This window comes from Bos taurus, chromosome 17, assembly GCF_002263795.3.
Source record: "Bos taurus isolate L1 Dominette 01449 registration number 42190680 breed Hereford chromosome 17, ARS-UCD2.0, whole genome shotgun sequence".
Taxonomy (NCBI): domain Eukaryota; kingdom Metazoa; phylum Chordata; class Mammalia; order Artiodactyla; family Bovidae; genus Bos; species Bos taurus.
In genome coordinates this window covers 68,604,892-68,626,400 of record NC_037344.1, presented here as the reverse complement: position 1 = coordinate 68,626,400, position 21,509 = coordinate 68,604,892, and the positions used below count along the sequence as shown (strand labels likewise).

The 21,509-nt window shown below is 57.7% G+C and overlaps 1 protein-coding gene across 7 annotated transcripts in view; it reads left to right on the top strand.

Moving 5' to 3' along the window:
- The window catches only part of AP1B1 (adaptor related protein complex 1 subunit beta 1), a 48,385-nt gene that overhangs the window by 20,703 nt on the left and 6,173 nt on the right, over positions 1–21,509 (top strand). For 4 of the 7 annotated variants that reach the window (XM_059875907.1, XM_059875909.1, NM_001045938.2 and 1 more), the window contains 14 exon segments: positions 401–506; positions 3,025–3,160; positions 4,114–4,359; positions 5,456–5,646; positions 6,400–6,621; positions 8,751–8,871; positions 9,227–9,322; positions 9,977–10,092; positions 10,364–10,529; positions 15,577–15,675; positions 16,027–16,286; positions 16,836–17,037; positions 17,782–17,802; positions 18,262–18,405. In XM_059875907.1, the coding sequence (XP_059731890.1) occupies positions 401–506; positions 3,025–3,160; positions 4,114–4,359; positions 5,456–5,646; positions 6,400–6,621; positions 8,751–8,871; positions 9,227–9,322; positions 9,977–10,092; positions 10,364–10,529; positions 15,577–15,675; positions 16,027–16,286; positions 16,836–17,037; positions 17,782–17,802; positions 18,262–18,405 (2,126 nt within the window). 7 annotated transcript variants of the gene reach the window in all.

The following is a 21,509-nucleotide window of genomic DNA, read 5'->3' as shown; positions in this document are numbered from 1 at the left end:
CTCGAGGCTCTAGGAAAACAGGAAAAGCCATGTGTGGGAATTGAGCAGATCCTGCCCTCCCCCCTCAAACCTCACGTCCCCAGGTTCCATCCCGCGCTGGGTGCGGTGGCTGAGGAGAACCCTGCCTCCCTCTGTGTGTTTTTTAGCTGTCTAGCTGAACAGGACCTGTCCGCACTGTTCTTGTCTCCATAGCTTCCACAGTTCCTCTCCCCTCAGTTCAGCGTGACCTCCAGGCTTCCGTCCTCTGCTGCCTGCCCCACCAAGCCCAGGACCCAGAATTGCCCTCAGCGGGCAGCACAGAGTGTCTTCCCTGCCTTCTTTCTGTTCTTCTGGCGGGTGGGGACTGGGCATCGCTGCCTGGCAGGTGGAAATGGGTCACTCACACTGCCTCCTTTTTTAGGAGAAATCTTTGAGCTGAAGGCAGAACTGAACAGTGACAAGAAGGAGAAGAAGAAGGAAGCGGTGAAGAAAGTGATCGCGTCCATGACCGTGGGCAAAGACGTCAGGTGTGCAGGGGCGGGCCGGCTGCGGCTGGGGGCACCGGAAGAGGGAGGTTGTCGAGCCTGGGCCCGGTTCAGATCCCCGCTTTTAGGCATCCCTAGGAACCCGTGTCTGCCCTCGTGTCGTTCCCTTCACAAACCTCCTTTCCAGACAGAAGGTTTTGTTTGCAGAGGGGTCACGTGCTCAGATGCTGACGGGGTCAGGCAGTCATGGAGTAAGTGAAGTGGGCTGGGTTGAGAAGGCAGCGGACAGCGAAGTGAATGTGGTGCGCCCCCGTCAGGAGCTCCGGAGGACACTGCTGCTGGGGAGAGGACCCCGGTGGGGCCAGGTCTTCTAAAAGAATGGGGAATCTGGATTTTTCATTTTACCTCCCCCTGTTTTAGATTGCCAGATGAGGAAGTTCCCTGGCAGCCCCGTGGTTAAGACTCAGGGCTTTCACTGCCACGGGTCCAGGTTCCACCCGTGGCCGGGGACCTCAGATCCTGCACCAACGAGATAAACACGGCGCAGGGAAAGCCCACCACAGGGCGGGCTTGTTCAGGTCTGCTCTGCCGTGTGCGTCTTGCCGGAGCAGGTCACATGTAGACTTGTGGCTGCGCCTCTGTTCACGGTCTTCCCAGCCTGGAATGTCCCTTCCTGTTTTCCATTTACCCTGCCACCGCCCTCATGACGCCAGCCCACTGCCCTGAATACGCAGCACTTGCTGTGTTCCCGTCACTAATTCTAAATTCTAGACGTTCTTCTTTTTATTACTGGTTTTTTGGCCTCACTGCCTGGTTTCTGGGATCTTGATTCCCTCACCAGGGATTGAACCCAGGCCCCTGGCAGTGAGAGCACGAGTCCTGACTCCTGGGCCTTGGTGGAGTTCCCTAGACTGCCCTCGCCTTACGTGCACTTGTGCGTCCCCTCCCACCACGCTGGCAGGCCCTCAGGGGCGGGTGAGGCTTCATGACGCTTAGCACTGGAGAGTGTCTGAGGGTCGGAGAGCATGCTCAGGTGTCTTCCTGGCAGTCCCTTGTATTCTGTAGGTAAGGAGGTTTTCCTGCCAAAGAAACCAGAAACAATGAGTGCCCAGTGGTCACGTGGGCAGCCTGGGTAATGGTGGAAGCAGACTCACATCCAGCCCTTCTAAGATCCAGAGCCAGGCGCTTTCCTCCATTTCCTCTCTGCTGTGCACTTGTGGTCTCCAGCCCATGCCTGGTAGGCCTGGATGCCAACAAGGAGCGGCTCCCCATTAAGATCCCTCAGCAGGACCCCACTACTCCAGGCTTCTCCGGGGATTGCCCTGTCCCATCACCACGCTCAGCATGGGACCTCCTGACAGTGTCTCAGGAGAAACAGTTCTGCAGAGAAACCTGTGGAGGACAGAGTGGCAGAGGGGTCCGTGTCTGCTGGGAAGCCAGGCCTCCTTCCAAGGCACATTCCTCCCAGGACCACGTCTCTCCTTCAGTTAGAGCCCCTGCCTGCCACAGAGGAGGCACCTTTGTCCTCTGTCTCCGATGAGCCTCTGCTGGTGTGACAGCCCAGGAGAGCGAGGTGGGCTCTCAGCTCCCCCCTTCCTGGCCTGGCATCTTCCAGGGTGACGCATCAGTCCAGGCTCAGGAAACTCACTTTCGTTCCCATGTCTTTGCCCATTAAGTCACAAAAATTGAGAAGAGGAGGTGATAATTTCAGAGACAGAAAACCGACCACTAACTATGTTTCACATCTCAAGGAGCCTGTGACCCTGAGACTGTGGGTGCCATGTTGGGAAGGGTTCTGCCCAGTATATCAGCACTCATGAGCACAGGCTTTGGACTCAGACCTGGCACCTTAGGCAGTTCTTTGTCATTTGTGAGCCTCAGCTTTGTCTTCTATAAAATGGGGATAATCTACAGGCTTCTCAGGGCCCTTAAAGGAGATCATATGAAAAGCCCTGAGCACCAGGCCTGGCTTGCGGTGTGAGCCCTGTGCGTGAGTGCCCTGTAGTGTCCATGGTCCAGCCCCGCCCTGCTCCCCTAAGCCTTCTGCAGCCAGCAGCCTGATACAAGTGGCCACGTCAAGTATCAGAGAAGGAAAAACGACTGTTTCCATTTCTGTAGCGCCTTCTTAGTGCCGAGGACTAGACGCCCTTAAGTAAGTTGTCTCTTTCAGTTATAACAGGGCCCTGCAAAATGGGGTTTGTTATTTCTCTTTCTCGCAAATGAGAAAATCGAAACGGGATACAGAAAATTTCCCAGCTTGATACAGCCAGCAAGAGGCAGAGCTGGCTTTGAGCCAAGTCTGATGGACTCCAGAGCCCATCTATGAGCCTTGTGAAAAGAACAAGGACTTTTTGGCTTTTAAAATCGCCCTTTGTAATTCCGTTTCTACCAACAGATGCTCAGGGTGACGGAGCTGGTGCCCGGCCTTTACTGGGAAGTCCTGTTAACATTTCCTGCCCGCTTTGCACGCCCCCTCCTCCCCAGCCCCCATCAGCTGCCCGAAGAGTCCTCCTCTTCTTTTCTCTGGGCTTCCCCACACTGACGCGGCTTGACCTTCCAGTGCCCTCTTCCCCGACGTGGTGAACTGTATGCAGACAGACAACCTGGAGCTGAAGAAGCTGGTGTACCTGTACCTGATGAACTATGCCAAGAGTCAGCCCGACATGGCCATCATGGCCGTCAACACCTTCGTGAAGGTGCGGAGGAGCTGGGTGGGGCTGGGGGGCTGCTCACCGCGCAGGCTCCCTGGGTGTGGCGCCGCTGCCCTGGGTAGAAACACGGAGGCTCCTTTCCACCCATCTGACTCCCCGCCTGGGGGCTCTTCCTCCAGTGGAGGGCTCCCACTGTCTCCAGAAAATGAGATGCCATAGAGCCTGCTAACCCATTCCCCGTGAGGTCTCTCCGGGCCTGCGGGTCCCCCTGGCCCTGTGTCATTTGCAGGCTCAGAAGGCAGCATGTGTCTGAGGGCGTCTTGCTGCGCTTCTAGACTTCACGCCTTCCTGCATGTCCTGTCCTCCAAGTGGAGGATAAGCAGGGACTCACATTGTTAGCCCTGTGCACCTTTAAAACCTCAGCTCCCAGCCCGGTTGACACCCACACGTGGGTGAATGGGGTTCTTTGTCCCAGTAGGAAAACAGGGTTGTGGTGCTGGGTAGATGCAGCTCAGATTATGGCTCTGCTCTGTGACCAGCTGAGCTCCTGAGAGCCTCAGTTCCCTCACCTGTGAAAAGGGAACAGTATTGCCTGTCTGCTCTGAGTATCAGAGGGAACCCTGCAAAGCCTGGTATCTGGCAAATGCGAGGCGCCTCTGTGTGGGGGTGTGTTAGTCGCTCAGTTGTGTTCAACTCTTTGTGACCCCATAGACTGTGGCCTGGCAGCCTCCTCTGTCCATGGGGTTTCCCAGGCAAGAATACTCGAGTGGGTTGCCACTTCCTTCTCCAGGGGATTTTCCTGACCTAGGGATTGAACTGGTATCTCTTGTGTCTCCTGCATTGTCAGGTGGATTCTTTACCTAAGCCACCGGGGAAGCCCAGGTGCCCACACATATTTGTTTCGGTGCTGTTGGCCACAGTCAGGGGGAGACCCCACAGCAGCCATCTGGTGTTGCTCAACCCGCCCCTGCCCCTGGCCAATGGCCGGTTCCCCTCAGGACTGTGAGGACCCCAACCCCCTGATCCGGGCCCTGGCGGTACGGACCATGGGCTGCATCCGCGTTGACAAGATCACAGAGTACCTGTGCGAGCCACTCCGGAAGTGCCTGAAGGACGAGGACCCCTACGTGCGCAAGACGGCGGCCGTGTGCGTGGCCAAGCTCCACGACATCAACGCCCAGCTGGTAGAGGACCAGGGCTTCCTGGACACGCTCAAAGACCTCATCTCTGACTCTAACCCCATGGTGAGTCTCTACCGCCCGCTGTGCCACCTTTGCCACCCTCAGGATTGCTTGGGAAACCCTGAGCTTTGGTCCTCCACCAGGCAGCTCCGGGTCTGGGCAGGCAGAGCCGTGCAGGTGGGCTAGCTGCTCTCCTACCCGCAGTGGTTTGGGCACCATCTTTGGAGTGAGCTTCTCTGTGCAGCCTCTCTAAGGAGCTGTGTGGCTGCAGGCAAGCCGCCTGACCTTCCTGAGCCCTTTTCTTTCTCAGTAAGCCGGATCTAATTCTGCGCGGCTGCCGGGCGTGTGGAAGGCGGTGTGCCTGGCATAGCCCGGCGCACAGCGGCTGTGTCATCATCACTGTCTTCTCACCAAGACATCAGAGCGCTCTGACCGGGAGGGGCGCCCCCTTCACCACTTCTCGCAGGGCTGTAGAGGCTCACCCTGGAAGTAGCGTAGCCTGGCGCACTGGGCATTGGGCACGTCTGGGAGGGGAGCTGGCTCCTCATGGCGACGGCAGCAGTTTGGAGAACAGTGGGGCCGTATCTAAAATGGAACGTATGACCTGCCCCCCCAGACATCTCGTTCTGTGTCCCTCTGAGATGCCCATCGCAGGTGGGCGCCCGGGGCCAGTACAGGGATGCCGTGGAGCACTGCGTGGTCAGGGGAGAGTTAAAAACCGCGCAGCCCCGCTGTAGGAACAGCTGCCCTCGTGGAGGAAAGGGTTACAGGCCTGGAGCTTCACCTGGACCCTGCTGTGCCCACCACCCCGAGGGGCTCCGCAGGAAGCTTCTGGCTCTGAGAGACATGGTTGTCAAGCCCCCCGCGAGCTGCTGTGGCTGGTAGAGGGTGACTCTGCGTTAGGTAGCTTTCTCTCGCCAGGAACTCGGAGCCGCTCTCTCTTGTCGTGGTTTTCTTTAATGGTGGGTACGCTTAGTTTCAGCTCACAGAGGAGTCAGTGGAGCGGGTGCCTGCAGTGGGTCTCGGTGCTCCTGACCCTGCCCTTCGGGTCATACCCCTTTCAGGATGTTTGCGCTCTGACTGGCCACCGTCATGAGCTGCCTGCTGCCCTGGCCTGTGGGTAGCGCCCTAGCCTCTGCCTCCTCCACCCTCCCAACAGGTGGTGGCGAACGCGGTGGCCGCCCTCTCGGAGATCGCCGAGTCTCACCCCAGCAGCAACCTGCTCGACCTGAACCCACAGTCCATCAACAAGCTGCTCACAGCCCTGAACGAGTGCACTGAGTGGGGCCAGATCTTCATCCTGGACTGCCTGGCCAACTACACGCCCAAAGACGACCGGGAGGCCCAGAGGTGAGGGGTCCTGGGGCTGGGAGACCTCGCCAGGCCAGGTCCCTAGGGCGGGGGCTCCCAGAAGCCAGGCCACAGGCCTCCGGTGGGCCTTTCTCCAGGGCCTCGCCCCACAGACCGTCCTCAGACACAGAGCCAGGCTGGAAGTGGTGTTGCTTCAGGCAGTCAGCGCACTGCCCACTGAGGGCACAGAACAGAACCCAGGGCCTGCTTAGGCCGCTGACGAGACTTTGGTCACTGCAGGCTGAGGCAGGAGGTGGGTAGCGTGAGAGCCACCGTTCATTGACTCCTACTGGGAGCCTAGGGTTCTGCTGGGTGCTTCCCCCGCGCGTGATCATCTTTAAAGCAGCTTCATCATTGTCTCTGGTTCCCAGGGAGGTGGAGGAGGTCACAGGTCTCCCAGCCAGATCTCCCCCAACTCTTGGTGCTAACCAGCATGGTCCCCTTCCCGCTTTGAGAGCCCTCACAACAGAAGGCAGGGAGTTGACATTTCTCCGGTATTTACTGACTGCCAGGCACTGTGCTCAGTGCTGGACACGCATGTCTCAGTTAAGCTTCCAGCAACCATGTGCTGCTGGCATCATCCTCTCCCATGTTTCAGATGAGGAAACTGAGGCTCCAAGTGGTTTTGACCTACAGGAAAGAGGACCGGCATCTAGATCTCCCTCCTACAGAAGACATGTTATCTTGATAACTAAAAACAGGGTGCTTCCCCCATTTGTCTCTCCTGTTTGCCCCCCTTGGAACGGACCACAGCATCTGTGAGCGGGTCACCCCCAGGCTGTCCCACGCCAACTCTGCCGTGGTGCTGTCGGCTGTGAAGGTGCTGATGAAGTTCATGGAGATGCTGTCCAAGGACCTAGACTACTACGGCACGCTGCTCAAGAAGCTGGCGCCGCCCCTGGTCACGCTGCTGTCGGCCGAGCCCGAGCTGCAGTATGTGGCCCTGCGAAACATCAACCTCATCGTGCAGAAAAGGTAGCAGTGCTGCTGCGCGCGGGCACTGCGTGCGCCAGGGCTGGGAGGGGTGGCCTCTGCTGAGAACAGGGCTCCGAAGGGAAACCGACCTGCCGCGGATAGGGCCTCGCAACAGCTTAAGCCAGGGATTCTTAGCCACTGGTATCTTTGTCCCACAGGAGACATTTGGCAGCGTCTGGAGACATTCTTGGTTGTCATCATGGGGGCTACTGCTGCTGGCATCTAGGGGTGGAAGCGGGGAGGCTGCTTCACAGCCTCTGGTGCACAGGAGTGCTCCCTCCGTCCCCCCAGAACGCCAGCAGTGAGAGGCTGAGAAGCCTTGGCTTAGCCTGGGCAGGTAGAGGCTAGCGCACTTCTTAACCATGGACAGTGGCTGGTCTGAGTCCCCACAGCCCTCCTGAAGCAGGGTGTAGGGTGGTGTGTGTGCGAGTGTTTTTCCCGGGGAAGGAGTCCAAGCTCTGGAGGCTGGAGGGCGACATGGACTCTACATCAGCCTCAGGGCCGCTCAGAGTGCAGAGCACCCGTTTCTCTCCACCCCGCAGGGATGACCACAGCAGTGAGCCGCTGCTCCTAAGGGAAGACCCCGGGGTGGCTGGGGCGAGCAAGCCATGAACCATCCTGGGAGGGGCCCGGCAGCTCCGTGCTGGGGGTGGGGCAGGGCAGATTCTGCAGTTCAGCTTCCAGCCTCTCTGGTCAAACAGGTCCATCAGCAGCTAATTCGCGGGCAGAACAAGCACCTCTCGTGCACGTTCTCTCTCGGAAGACTGCACAGGCTCCCTGTCCTTGTAGCCTCAGTCTGGTTCTGAGCACGCGCCTCAGGTCCCAGAAGCGTCAGGGGAGTTGGGACATTTGTAGAGGTTTGGGAGGTAAATTTGGGAAAGCTGTCTGAGTGTCTAAGGAGAGAATGAGACGAGAGTCGTAGTTGCAGGGTGGGGCGGGTGAGGTGTCATGGCCTGTGCAGCCCAATCAGCAGGAGGGGCTCCCTGTGCGGGTTTTATTTAACAAGCCAAGCTCCCAAGGTGCTGAGCCTGATACTGAGGCACGACCAGACCCAGGCCCCACGTGCGCTGGGCAGCTAGTGCCGAGTCCTGGTGGCGGAAACCACCTCTCCAGCCGTCCAGTGCAGGACCCCACTGCCCCCCACCCCCCAGCACGACCAAGGCCCCTGCTTCGCCAGGAGCCCTCCCACCCCACCACAGCCTGCCCAGCTCTCCCGCTGTGTCTTCTCCCCTCTTCACCGTTCTGTTCCTCCTCTCTGTTTTGGAAAGGCCATGGAAGTGGGAGCCAGGGAGGGGTGGTGACTCTCATCTCGCTCGCTCCCCGATTAGCACTCAGCGTGTGGCCCAGGGCAGGCCGCTCCCCATCAGGTTCCCACAGCTGGGAAAAGGAGGCGGGGGGGCGCCGGTTGAGGGAGGGGCGTAGACACTTCTGACAACGAGTGCCTTCTCTGAGGCAGGCATGCATCATGCCAGGCGCTTGGCATCTACCTCTCTTGTAGGTGTCCAGGTCGGGGTCCCCAGGACCCCCACACATGCATTCAGAGATTCACTAGAAGGACTCACAGGAGGTGGCGTATCGGCCCCATAGCTGTGGTTTATCGGCCTGGTGGGGCTCTACAGCTGGACCGTAGGGAGAAGGCCAGGTGGCGTCTGGAGGAGTCCTCGCGCTGGCCTCTTGAGCTCCCTCCCCTGTCAGTTAAGGCAGTCAACCCCCTGTGTCCTACTCGGGAACAGTGGGGGCACTCTCGAGAGCCAGGTTCCCAGACACCAGGCCTCTCTAGGACTAGCAGCGCAGGCCTGCGACGGTAACATTTCTGACAGAATGCACCCCGTCTCATGAGTGAGAAGGCGGGCCTGAGGTCACCAGCTAGAACTGAAACTGAGGCCTGACTTCCAAGCCCGTCGCCGGGTGCCTGTGACCTCCTGAATGTGAAGTGTTTCTTGCTTCCCTTCCTGGGATGTGGTTGGACACGCAGGCGCTGGGCAGGGCCCCTGCACAGGAGCGTGTGGCCACAGGAGTCACTGGCTTCATGGATGTCAGGCTCCACGTCTGACCCCAGAAATGTCCCAGCAGATGTGAGAGGCCCCTGACCCGCTGTTTGCTCTTTGGGCGCCCTCGCCCACCCCCAGGCCTGAGGTCCTGAAGCACGAGATGAAGGTGTTCTTCGTGAAGTACAACGACCCCATCTATGTGAAGCTGGAGAAGCTGGACATCATGATCCGCCTGGCCTCCCAGGCCAACATCGCCCAGGTCGGCAGAGGGTGGTGTCTGGGCCCTGGGCTTCATAAGAAAGCTCTCCATGAATGTTATCGGGTACTTTTGTGATTAAGGAGCCTGTTCTTTCTGTTGTCACTTATTATCTGCCCATCAAAGTGGATGCGTTAGCTAGATCACCCGCAACAAGGCTTGTCCAGCCCTGACAGGTCATCCTTCCTGGTTTCCTCTTGGGGCACCCGAGAGCTCCCTCCCTCCCTCAGGACTCGCACCTTGAACGGGAGGCAGGATCCCATCGGGCTCGTGTCTGTGCGCACCCCAAGCCCAGGGGTGTTCCGGGACAGCGCCCTGCCAGATCCCCCCAACTCCATCTTCTCTGTCTGGGACCCAGGTGTTGGCGGAGCTGAAAGAGTACGCAACCGAGGTGGACGTGGACTTTGTACGGAAGGCTGTGCGAGCCATCGGCCGTTGTGCCATCAAGGTGGAGGTGAGCCTCTGAGACCGTCCTGGGTGGGAGGAAGGAGGAAGGGCAAGGGGTCCGAAACCGGGAGACAAGTCTGATTCAAACAGAATCTGTCAGCTTTTCACGACCTGGCAGGGCCTGAGGGTCACAGCTGGAGCCCTGCAGGCCCCCGTGGTACAGATTTGGCTCCTCCTCATCTGTAATCTTCCTTGGGCCTCTGAGTTGCTGCAGGTGAAATCAGCCCATCATCATCATGGGATCTCCTGCAGCGTTAGCGCAGAGGGTGGGGCAGCCCAAGCTGATGGTGGCCCCAGCAGACTTAGCTTTCACTTCATGGACCTTGGGGCAGGGGGCTCTGCCTGCTGAATGTTTTGGCCAGTTTCACAATTCAACCGTCTGTGTGCCCTTTTTTCCATATTTTCAAGGGTCACTGAGACCGCTGTGTCCTGGCCCTTCATCCCTCATGTTCTCTGCCTCTGGAGATGTTCTTGGGCTGCTGACCTGACTCTCCTTAAACGGGTCCCTGGAGGCCAAGGGGTCCCTTGAGCCCAGCCTCTCAAGACATTTCCCCTTTGATGCCTCTGATGGCAGTGAGGAGTCACTCCCACAGTCTAACATAGTGTGTTGGAGTTAGGGGGTGTGGGGAGGCCTGGCCCATGCTCTCCTCTCCCTACACAGCAATCCGCCGAGCGCTGCGTGAGCACGCTGCTCGACCTCATCCAGACCAAGGTCAACTACGTGGTTCAGGAGGCCATCGTGGTCATCAAGGACATCTTCCGCAAGTACCCCAACAAGTGCGTGGCCACTGCTCCTACCTGTCAGGGCGCTGCAGTTCTGGGGCCGAGGGGGAGGGAGGAGGAGCACGGGGAGCGCTCCCTCTTCCTCACTTCCCTGCTGCTCTGCGCCCCAGGCCTAAACAGGAACCAAGGTGGAAAGGACAAAGCTCGGTATCCTCTTCCCACCAGCCTCTCGGGCTCTTCGTAGAGTAGCTGCCCGTGTCTCTTGCCCCTCATGGGCGGCCCGGGCACCCTCGGTGCTCACATACCACTGCGCCCTGATCTCCAGGTACGAGAGCGTGATTGCCACGCTGTGCGAGAACCTAGATTCCCTGGACGAGCCCGAGGCGCGAGCCGCCATGATCTGGATTGTGGGCGAGTACGCCGAGCGGATAGACAACGCGGATGAGCTACTGGAGAGCTTCCTGGAGGGCTTCCATGACGAGAGCACCCAGGTGAGGCGCCCCTACGGGCCTCAGGGCCCTGCCCTCCTGACACCACCCTCACCGTGTGGACGTTCATGTGAGAGGTGAACGGGAGACAGGCATGGTCCCTTTCGTCCCTCACTGTGGTGCCTAAGGGGCGCTCCTGAGGACAATCTGTGGCGGAGGACTCTGAAGGCTGCAGACGTTTCTGGTTTTGTTGTTGTTTTTAATTTATTTTTGGCTCTGCTGGATCTTCATGGCTGCATGCAGGTTTCTCTAGTGCAGTAGTCTGGGGCTACTTTCCAGCTGCGGTGTGTGGGCTCCCCATTGCACTGGCTTCTCTTGTTTTGGGGCATGGGCTCCCCATTGCGCTGGCTTCTCTTGTTGTGGGGTGCAGGCTCCCCATTGCACTGGCTTCTCTTGTTTTGGGGCATGGGCTCCCCATTGCACTGGCTTCTCTTGTTTTGGGGCATGGGCTCCCCATTGCGCTGGCTTCTCTTGTTGTGGGGTGCAGGCTCCCCATTGCACTGGCTTCTCTTGTTGTGAGGTGTGAGGTTGGTTGCCCCGGGGCTTTGGGATCTTCCTGGAGCAGGGATCAAACCTTTGTCTCCTGCGTCGGCAGGTGGATTCTTATCCACTGTACCACCACGGAAGTCCTGACTTTGTTTTACTTTAGTATTTATGGTTGGATAGGTGCTACATTGACTCAGGTCAAAACCTAACAGACAGGAAAGGATATGTAGTGAAAATCCTGTTTCCTGCCACTCTCCTGGCCTTGAGTTCTCCTCCCGGAAAGCACCATGTTACTCATTGGTTTCTGGGGGGAGGGTGGATGGGTTTGCTTCCAGAGAGAACGAGTTTAGGAACACACCAGCCAGTTCCTCTACAGAGACAAAAAATAGTCAATTTTTATCACTTGTGATACTTAACATTCCATAAAGTCAAATTCTGATTTAGTAAGCTAAACCCTTGCTCCCAGAAGAAATAGAATCGTGTTTCTACACGCCTTCAGTCACTGCACGTTTATCTACTGGTCAAGATAAACATCGTTTTACGTGTGTTTCTGTTTAAAGACACCTTGCTTAATATGTTCCATTGATTCATTAGCATTGAACTCATGGCCAGCAGCTGTAACTCACATCTGAACAAAGCTCATCTGACACATGTATTTTCTCCAAAGGCATATCTCAGCGTTCCTGCCCTTAGGAGCCCCAGACAACTCTCTAGCTCTATATTGGGGTGGGGTGGGCCCCTTGTAAACAGCAAAATCACCAACAAAAGGCCCCAAGCTGTGGACAACGTGGCACATTTACGATGAGAACCAAGCACCACCTCACTTGACCTCAGCCAGGAGCTTGTACGTCAGGCAACGCACACGTTCGCTGCTCTGCACATCTGTGAATGACTGTGAAGGTGCCATAAGCATGGGTTTCTGGGTCATGAGTAAGTGTTAGCAAGCAGACAGATTTGCAGGTGTGTCCTGTGTGAATCACAAGGACCAACTGTTTATATATTTCCTTCTCACTTATTTTTAAATATTACTTATAACAAACCATGCAAATTCAAACTGATCAGCAGGTTGTATTTTTTCCTTAAAAATACGTCTGAAAGCCATGACACTGTGAGAGCTTTTTACAGCTTCCTAGCTTCATGCAGAAGGACCCTGTTTAAGCAGGGTCCCTGACTGGTATTTAGGTGTCCAGCCTTCTGCTCTTTTAAACAGCTCTGCTGGGAGCGAGCTGTGGGAAGCTCGTCTGCAGGTACAGCTGGAGGACGGGTTCTTAGGAGCATGATGCTGGTAGGAGGGCCTGTGCATTGCCGGTCCGGACTGCCCTGGCACAGAGGCGGTTCTGGTTTACACTCCCATCGTAGGGGGCGGGGGGGCCCCTCTCTTTGTCTCCTGGCCAGCCTAGGGCATCCTCAGACTTGGTGTGTGTAAACTGCCTGCTTCCTTTGCCTCATGGGAAGCAAGTTCAGAGCTTTTATAAACTACTTAGTGCTTTGAGATTTGGGAACTTACTTTAGATTGTTTTTTGAGCCCCCCTTGTCCTGGCTCCTAAGCCTCTCCAGCTGTGGGAAGGGGAGGGGCTGAGATCAAACTGCCAACATCTGTTGGATCATGGAGAAAACAAGGGACTTCGAGAAAAACATCTAATTCTGCTTCATTGACTATACTAAAGCCTTTGTGTGGATCACAACGAACTGTGGAAAATTCTTAAAGAGACGGAAATACCAGACCACCTTAGCTGTCTCCTGAGAAACCTGTATGTGAGTCAAGAAGTAACAGTTAGACCTAGATGTGGAACAACTGACTGGTTCAAAATTGGGAAAGGAGTATGACAAGGCTGTGTACTGTCACCCTGCTTATTTAACTTGTATGCAGAGTACATCATGAGAAATGCTAGTCTAGATGAATCACAAGCTGGAATCAAGACTGCCAGGAGAAATAATCAACAACTTCAGATATGCAGATGACACCACTCTAATGGCAGAAAGTGAAGAGGAGCTAAAGGGCCTCTTGGTGAGGGTGAAAAAGGAGAGTAAAAAAGCTGGCTTGAAACTCAGCATTCAAAAAACTAAGATCATGGCATCTAGTCTCATCACTTCATGGCAAATAGAAGGGGAAAAAGTGGAAACAGTGACAGATTTTATTTTCTTGGGCTCCAAAATCACTGTAGATGGTGACTGTAGCCATGAAATTCAAAGACACTAGCTCCTTGGAAGAAAAGCTATGACAAACCTAGACAGCATATTAAAAAGCAGAGATATGACTTTGCCAATAAAGGTCCGTATAGTCAAAGCTATGGTTTTTCCAGTAGTCACATACTGATGTGAGAGTTGGACCATCATGAAGACTAAACGCCAAGGAATTGATGCTTTTGAACTGTGGTGTTGGAGAAGACTCTTGAGAGTCCCTTGGACAGCAAGGAGATCAAACTAGTCAATCCTAAAGGAAATCAGCCCTGAATATTCATTGGAAAGACTGATGCTGAAAATCCAATACTTTGCTGCTGTTGCTGCTAAGTCACTTCAGTCGTGTCCGACTCTGTGCGACCCCATAGATGGCAGCCCACCAGGCTTCCCCGTCCCTGGGATTCTCCAGGCAAGAACACTGGAGTGGGTTGCCATTTCCTTCTCCAATGCATGAAAGTGAAAAGAAAGTGAAGTCTCTCAGTCATGTCCGACTCTAGTGACCCCATGGACTGCAGCCTACCAGGCTCCTCCGTCCATGGGATTTTCTAGGCAAAAGTACTAGAGTGGGGTGCCATTGCCTTCTCCATACTTTGGCTACCTGATGCAAAGAGTCGACTCATTGGAAAAGACCCTGATGCTAGGAAAGATTGAGGGCAAAAGAAGGGGACGACAGAGGATGAAATGGTTAGATAGCATCACTAACTCAATGGATTGTAATTTGAGCAAACTCTGGGAGATAGTGAAGGATGGAGGAGCCTGGTATGCTGAAGTCCATGGGGTCACAGAGAGTCAGACACGACTTAGCAGCTGAACAACAGCCCTGAGCTGCAGGCTGACTCGGGCCTCAGTGTGTTGTCGGGGGAGGGGAGCTAGGCAGGGAGCTGACTCAGCCTTGGTCCAGGGAGCACAGCAGACGGACAGGGGTGAATGAGCGCCAGCAGCCAGCAGCCCGGGGCTGGGGAGAACCTGGTGTGTGTGGCGGTTGTGGTGCTGACAACAGCCACGACCGCTGCTGTGCCTTGGGCAGAGGACACAGTTCTTTCCGTTTGTTGTCTCATTGACTTCCCGTCAATCCTGTGAGGCACTGCATCCATTTTATAGAGGAGGAAGCAGCCTCAGCAGTTAAGTGACTTGTCCAGGGTCACCAGCTGGGAAGTGATGAAGTCAGCATTCAGAGGAAGTGCTGTCTCGGTCTGGCTCCAAGTTGGCCGCCACGGCTTGTGTCTTCCGGGCCCCCAGAACCCCTGAAGTGGGCCCAACTCTCCCTCACCAGCTGAGGGTGAGCGGCCTTCTGCCAGCTACCCGGCCAGGGACTTGAGCCAGGTCTGGAAGCCAGTGCCCAGCCACCTCTGGCCTTGGAGACAGCCAGCCTGCTCCTCCGCCATTGGCCGCTGTGTCCCCAGATCGTAGGGACTCTGGAGGGACTCCTCCCAGCATCCGCCCACCCTGCGCAGCAGCAGCTCTGCCGCTTGTTTCCATAAGTGCCAGCCTTTGGATGGGCCCAGAAGCTGCTGCCAGCCCCACCACCGCCCTTCTGCTGCAGGCCCGTCCCTGGCACCATCTGGGGAGCCTCTGGTTGTCTTCCTGTGCCAGGGCTGACAAAATGGGATGGGGCTAAGGAAGGGCTGTGTGCGGAGAACTGTTCTTTCAGAGGTGTGCTTTTAGTCAGCAAATTTTGGTTTTTTTTCTGGCAAATTTCTCTTAAGTGCCTATATCTTGCCAGACTCTGGAGTGAACGATAGCCAGGGATGCAACAGGGACAGACTCGAACTCCGCCCTCAGGGGCACTCCACAGAGCGGCCAGGTGGCTGCAAAGTGTTGCCAGCACTGTGGGGCGGCACCGGTGAGGGAGGCTGGAACTGCGGGAGCGGGGAGGGGGTGCGGGAGGCATGCTCAGGTGCAGACAGGGCGGGCGGGAGGTGGGGCTGCTGGGGGCCGGGCAGGGTTCCACCTCGGGAGGAAGGCTCTACGGGCCCATTTGCCCCCGTCCGCTCAGCTTCTCTGGCACTTGGTCCACTCGTTGGCAGGTGGTCTCTGGTAAGCACACCAGGCACACGTGTTGCCCTCATGAGCTGAGTTCCTGAAGGTCGTGGACCCAGAGCCCTGATGGGTTTCTGGGGCCCTAGCGCTGGGCAGCAGTCCCCAGCCGGCCTGGGGCTCTGCAAAGCTCCACGGCCAGGTCCTCCTGACCATTCGGGCCAAGGTCCAGACTACTCAGCACAGCCACCCCACTGCGCCTGGCCTGTTTGCGTGGCCAGCCCAGACCCAGGAGAGCTGCTCTCGGCCTTTCAACGCCCCTTCGGTCTCTGAGGTCCTCCTCTGGTTCCCTGTGGTCCCCACCCGGAGCTCACCCTCCCCCTCGCCTCCTCTCCGTCCTCCTCAGGTGCAGCTGCAGCTGCTGACGGCTATCGTGAAGCTCTTTCTGAAGAAGCCGACAGAGACCCAGGAGCTGGTGCAGCAGGTCCTCAGCTTGGCCACGCAGGTGGGTGTGGCCTCCCTGCAGTGCCCATCGCAGCCCTTGGTCCACCCAGGGAGCCAGACCGGGAGTCCTGCCCCTAATCCCCAGCTCAGGGAGCTCAGTCAGACAGATAGGGCAGGCGGGGATGGGGGCGATGCTGAGCCAGCCTCCCACAGAGGGCAGGGAGCAGAGGCAGGGGCAGGCTGGCCTGAGGGGAAACCAGGGGGCTGGGCTGTGTCTGCTCTGTGCCTAAAGGGGCAGGCTCCCACCAGCACTCAGGCAGTCAAGTTAGCGACCCTGTGACCCCGTGTTGTGGGCTTCCCCTCCCCATCACCCACGTGCGCAGCGTTTCACGCCCTTCTCGTCACCTCCCAGGACTCAGACAACCCAGACCTGCGGGACCGTGGCTACATCTACTGGCGCCTGCTCTCCACGGACCCCGTGGCTGCCAAGGAGGTGGTGCTGGCTGAGAAGCCGCTCATCTCCGAGGAGACAGACCTCATTGAGCCCACGCTGCTGGACGAGCTCATCTGCTACATTGGCACACTGGCCTCTGTCTACCACAAGCCGCCCAGTGCCTTCGTGGAGGGGGGCCGGGGCGTCGTGCACAAGAGCCTGCCACCCCGCACCGCCTCGTGAGTCCGGGGGCCAGTCACTGGCCCACTTCCCTGGTTCAGTAGCACAGTGCTCTCACCTGAGTCTGAGCAGAATTACGATTCTAGCGACCCTAGTGAATGCTCACTGCATACATGGTGTGGCCTAGGTGACAACAGCTCTGAGGGAAGTCCTCCCTGAAGAGACAGGGACCAGAGGCAGAGAGCGCTTAAGAGCCTAGTGAAGAGCGCAGGCAGCAGAGCTGGGCTCAACCCAATTCTGCCCGCTTCCAGAGCCCCGTTCTGCTCAGGTGCTCCCCCCGCGGCTCCCACGGCTTTCTGGCCTGGGTTGTCCTGTTCTCCGGGACTTTAAAGTGGACTGAGTTGGGGAATACAGACGGTGCTCCCTCCCCTTAGCCCAGAACAAGATGGATCAGGCATGGGAAGGGGAGGAAGTTGGGTGTAGACAGGCTCCCGGGACAGTGAGGAGGCCCGGTGCCTCTCCTGGGGGCGGATCCCGGAGATGGGGTCTGGCCTCCCCAAGACGGCACCACTTCTGGCCCTGCTGAGCCTCTCCCCACGTCCTGGCAGGAGCGAGAGCACGGAGAGCCCAGAGACGGCCCCAGCTGGAGCGCCCCCCGGAGAGCAGCTGGATGCCGTCCCCACGCAGGGCGACCTGCTGGGTGACCTCCTCAACCTGGACCTCGGGCCTCCGGTCAGCGGCCCGCCCCTGGCCGCCTCCGCGGTGCAGATGGGCGCCGTGGACCTGCTTGGCGGTGGCCTTGACAGCCTGGTACGTCCTGGGCCCCCGGACGAGGTTGATGGTGGTCTTCAGGGAGGGATCAGGAACGCCTTCTCTGCCAGACGCCATCCAAGGATCATGTAGCTCCCGTATCAGTGAGAAGCTGGGGCGTAAAGTGGTCAGGTGGCCGTCCTGCTTAGCGCATACAGCTCCTAAGTGGCAGGCACGGGATTTAGCCCCTTGCCAGGCTGCTGAACCCCAAGAGTCCTGGGGGCTGTTCTCCCTTACCCTCTGAGTCACCTTGGCCCTGTAAGGCTGGGGGAGCCACCCTTGCATCCGCTCCCCCACACGTGGCACCGATTGGTGTAGCTGCCCAGCAGGCCTGAGAGAGGCCCATGAGAGGGTGGGACAGCCCCTCCCTTGTGAAGGCGGTGGTAAGAAGGCCTGCTGTTTCCTTGGGATTCTTCAGGCAGCCGGAGAGCCAGGTGGAGGTGGCACCTGGGCCCTTGTCACTTGGCCATGCCCGGCTCAGGTCCCCAAGGCCACAGCACAGGGAAGGGTCAGAAGGACGAGGGTGTCGAGTGGGGCTGGGGGTGCGGGGGGGCTGCCCGTCATAGAGACCTGGGGCCCTCCTAGGCTGCTGCAGCCTCGCACAGGCCCCATAGGGTCGGGTGGAACAGCTGTGATTAACCTTCTGCCTCTTTCCTCCCTGTCTTGTCTCTCTGTGTCTTCTTCTTGGCTTTCCCTCTGCATGTGGCTGCCTGTTCTCTTCACCCTGCCTGCTTCTGCTGGGAGATGGGGGATGAGCCTGAAGGGGTACGGTTCAACCCTATGCCACCAAGCCTTCGTCCTGCTGCTCCTCGATCACCCGCCCGGCGTCCCAGGGCGGGGGGTGTCAGGGCCGTCGGCCCACCCTCACCACCCTCCGATGAAGTTACTTTGTCATCCGGAGGCCCCCACAAGCCCTCTCTGACACCCTGGGGTGTGCTCCGGTCTCTGAGCACGGCCCCCTCATAGCACTGTGTTGAGTACCCCTTTTATCCTTGGGCTGTCAGTTTGTGAGCGTGCCCAGCTCTTCCTCTCGGGGCTTGTAGGGCACGGGAGGGCTCGGCCTCTCCTCTCCACCCGCCTCACTCTGTCTTGTTTCTGCAACTTAGAGTTGACCTGAAGGCAGCCCTGCAGGACGCCCTCTTGCCCAACCCCCGTCTTATAAAGGGCCAGGCGGCCGTACTTCCCCTGGCGTGCCTGCCTCTGACCCCTTTCCCCTCCCTCTAGATCGGAGCCCCCAGCTTCGTGGCACCCCCAGCAGCAGCAGTACCAGCTAACCTAGGAGCGCCCATGGGCAGTGGCCTGAGTGATCTCTTTGACCTGACCAGTGGCGTGGGCACCTTGTCGGGATCCTATGTGGCTCCCAAAGCAGTAAGTGCCGTGGCCCCGTGGGAGGCGGGAGGCGGACATGCAGGTTCCTTTCAGTGGCTAGCTGGGTTGCTCGGAGCAGCGGGAGCACAGGGTGCTGGGTCTGGTGTGGAGGCCTGGGGAAGGTTTCCCAGAGCGGGTGTCACTGGAGCTCAGTCCAAGTCAGAATCAGCAAGGCGAAAATGGGGAGCCTAGGGGGCGTGCTCACCTTCCAGAGAATGGCAGAAGCCCCGTCTAGTGACTGGTCAGTGGTTCTCAGTGCCACTCAACCCAGTGCCCCAGATTGATGACAGGCGCTTCATAGCACCCCCTCCTTTTCTAACGAATGAGGTCTACCTACTTGTAAAATTTCTGAAGTGGTAAGATGCTGTCATCACATAAGGAGACGTAAAAGGAGGAGAACAGAACACTTCATTTTAGTGTGGTGAAGGCTTGGGCATGCCCGCCCCGGCAAATCTCATGGCGTTGCCAGGGGTTGGCAGCAGAGTCACTGTGGCACCACAGTGTGGGTGCCATGACTGATGGGCCGGAGGCACCTTTCGCTTCTGATACAGCAACTGACTCCCAGTAAGATTCCAGACGAAACAAAGAACAGGCTTCCGCTGATTTCACCACCATTAAGTTCCTGGGGATTTCAAGGCGCACTGAAATCCTGCAGAAAATACTCAAGGTCTGCAGGACAGTGGCTCCTAGTGAAGCCTGTCACCTCCACAGCTGCCTCCCTGACCCCAATCAGCCTGGAGGTGCCCCAGACGCCCCCTGTGCCACCCAGGTAGTCCCACCCCACTCCAGACTCCTGGCTGGACTCGCACTGAGGAGGCAGGGAGCTGGCGAGGTCATGGCCCCGGCTCTGAGACTTTGCTCTCCATCCTGGCACAGTGGTTTTTAAGCAGAAACGAAGCTTAAAGAGCCAGCGCTTTGGCCACTGTGTGGAGGCCAAACTTAAGGGCAGAGCAGAAGCCAGGAGCCCATGAGGAGTTGTCAACTGCTGATGGTGGCTGGACAGGAGAGCTTTGTAGGGGTGGAGACGCGCTGGGCTGGAAGGAGGCCTGGCAGGACGTGGGGGCGGTGGGGAGAAGGGTTCTGGCTGGCAGTGGCGAGGGCAGGCGAGGGAAGGAGAGCTGAGGACAGCGTGGTGTGGGCTGGGCCCTTGTCCTCAAGGAAACTGCCAGAGGGGACGGACGTGGCCTGAGCCTCCCAACTGTCAGCCAGCGCCCCTCTCTTCCAAGGTCCCCTCCCCAAACCAGGACCAGCAGGGCTTCGGGGCCCAGGGACATGTCCCTTATGATGAGGGGAGCTGCCAGCCAGCACCTGCCCTGCCCCAGCCTCCCTGGCTATGCCTGCCAAACTGCAGTGGCCAGAGCCCCCAGCCACACCTTTTTGCAGGATCTGGGCCTAAGGGGCCCCCAGGAGGCGGCAAGTCTAGCGCCAGCGGCCTCCCGCTTCCGTGGAGGGCTACACGAACGTGGCACAGCCCCAGCCCAGAGCCCTCCCAGCAGCCACACGGCGCTGGCGCTCCCGTTTTCTGGTTGAGGAATCTGAGTGCTTTAAGGTCCTATAGCTGATGAGTGACGAGAGTCTGGAAGTGAATATGGGGCTGTGGCACCAAAGCCCCTGCCCACGACCCTTAGGTGATCCTAAAGTGTTTGAGAACCTCCGTGTACTTACTTCGGTGCCATGGTTGTCAGAATCAGCTTGCTTTCTGCATGTGTATCCGTTTTAACGTGTATTAGCACTGCTTTGTCTTAGTGGAGGACCTGGTGACTGTATCAGCTGGAAGGAGAGGCGAAGGGATCACCGGATAGGAGTAATCAGGGCAGGCTGCCTGGAGGAGTCCTTTTCCACGTGGGCAGGACTTTCCCCTGCTACCTTAGTCACAGGGTGTGGGTGTGCTCTCCGTCCAGAAGTAGTGACTGTGTAGGCTACCTTTTTCTCACAGCACTGTGACCACCTCAAATCGTTTGTCCTGCCTGCAGTCCCAGCCCTTCCTGGTCAAGGAGGGTGAGGCTGTCATACGTACAAGAACTTGAAGTTCCTCAAATATTGTAGCCAGCAGGGGCTGACAGTTCTGGACTCCGTGAGCCTACAGTGACCAGGAGACACGATATCCCACTCAGGACGGTGATAGTGCCAGCTCTGAAGAACCTGGGAAGGAAGCCTGGGGGGTGGAGGGGTGGGGCAGGGCAGTCACCCTGGGGCCCTGAGTGCTCTCTGTGCTCCCAGTCACAGCTCACGACTAAAACCCTGAGATTCTGTCCACAGATTTGTCTGGTGGAGCAAAGGATGAGCAGGTTAGCAAGTAGGATGGGATGGGGGTGGGGAGTGCTGTCCAAGCAGAGGAGACAGTGTGTGTGTGTGTGTGTGTGTGTGTGTGTGTGTGTGTGTGTGTGAGGCCCGAGGAGCCATGCACACTGACCCAGGGAGGGCACCCCGATGGGGAGGCCGTGGGCAGTGGAGGCACTGCACCACTGAGGGTTCCAGGGTGCCGTGACGAGATCTGCCTTCCTAAAGATGGCTCTGGCTGCTCTGGAAACTGGGAATAGAAGACTTGGGCAGACATGTGTACACCTATGGCTGATTCATGTTGATGTTTGACAGAAAACAAAATTCTGTAAAGCAGTTATTCTTCAGTTTAAAAAATAAATTAATTAAAAAAAGAAAAAAGACGTGGGCAGCTACCTAGGTGGCTCCCATCTTACCTGGGGGCTCTGATGGTGACTTACCCCTGGGTGGTGCCTGTGGATAGGGGAGAGTGGAGGACGTGGTGTCGGGGGAGGAGGTGACCTTGACGGGACCTGGGCTGGGTGACCATGGCCATGTTCACTGACAGGGCCCCTGGGGAGGCTGGCCTCGAGTGGGCTGAGCCGTCCTGGTAAGAATGGCAGCCAGAGAGATGTTTGCATATCCACAGGATAGCATCCGTGGCTGTCCCTCCTGGGCAGGGCTTTGATCCATGCCATTCACTCAGCAAATGTTCCCCAAATACAAATCTCACACCAAGCTCCGAGCCAAGGATGCAAGACAGAAAAGCAGAGCCCTCCCCCTCGAAGCACTGTCCGGGCACAGAGGAGATGGTTTATCTGCAAGACCGTCATTGCTGCAGAGCC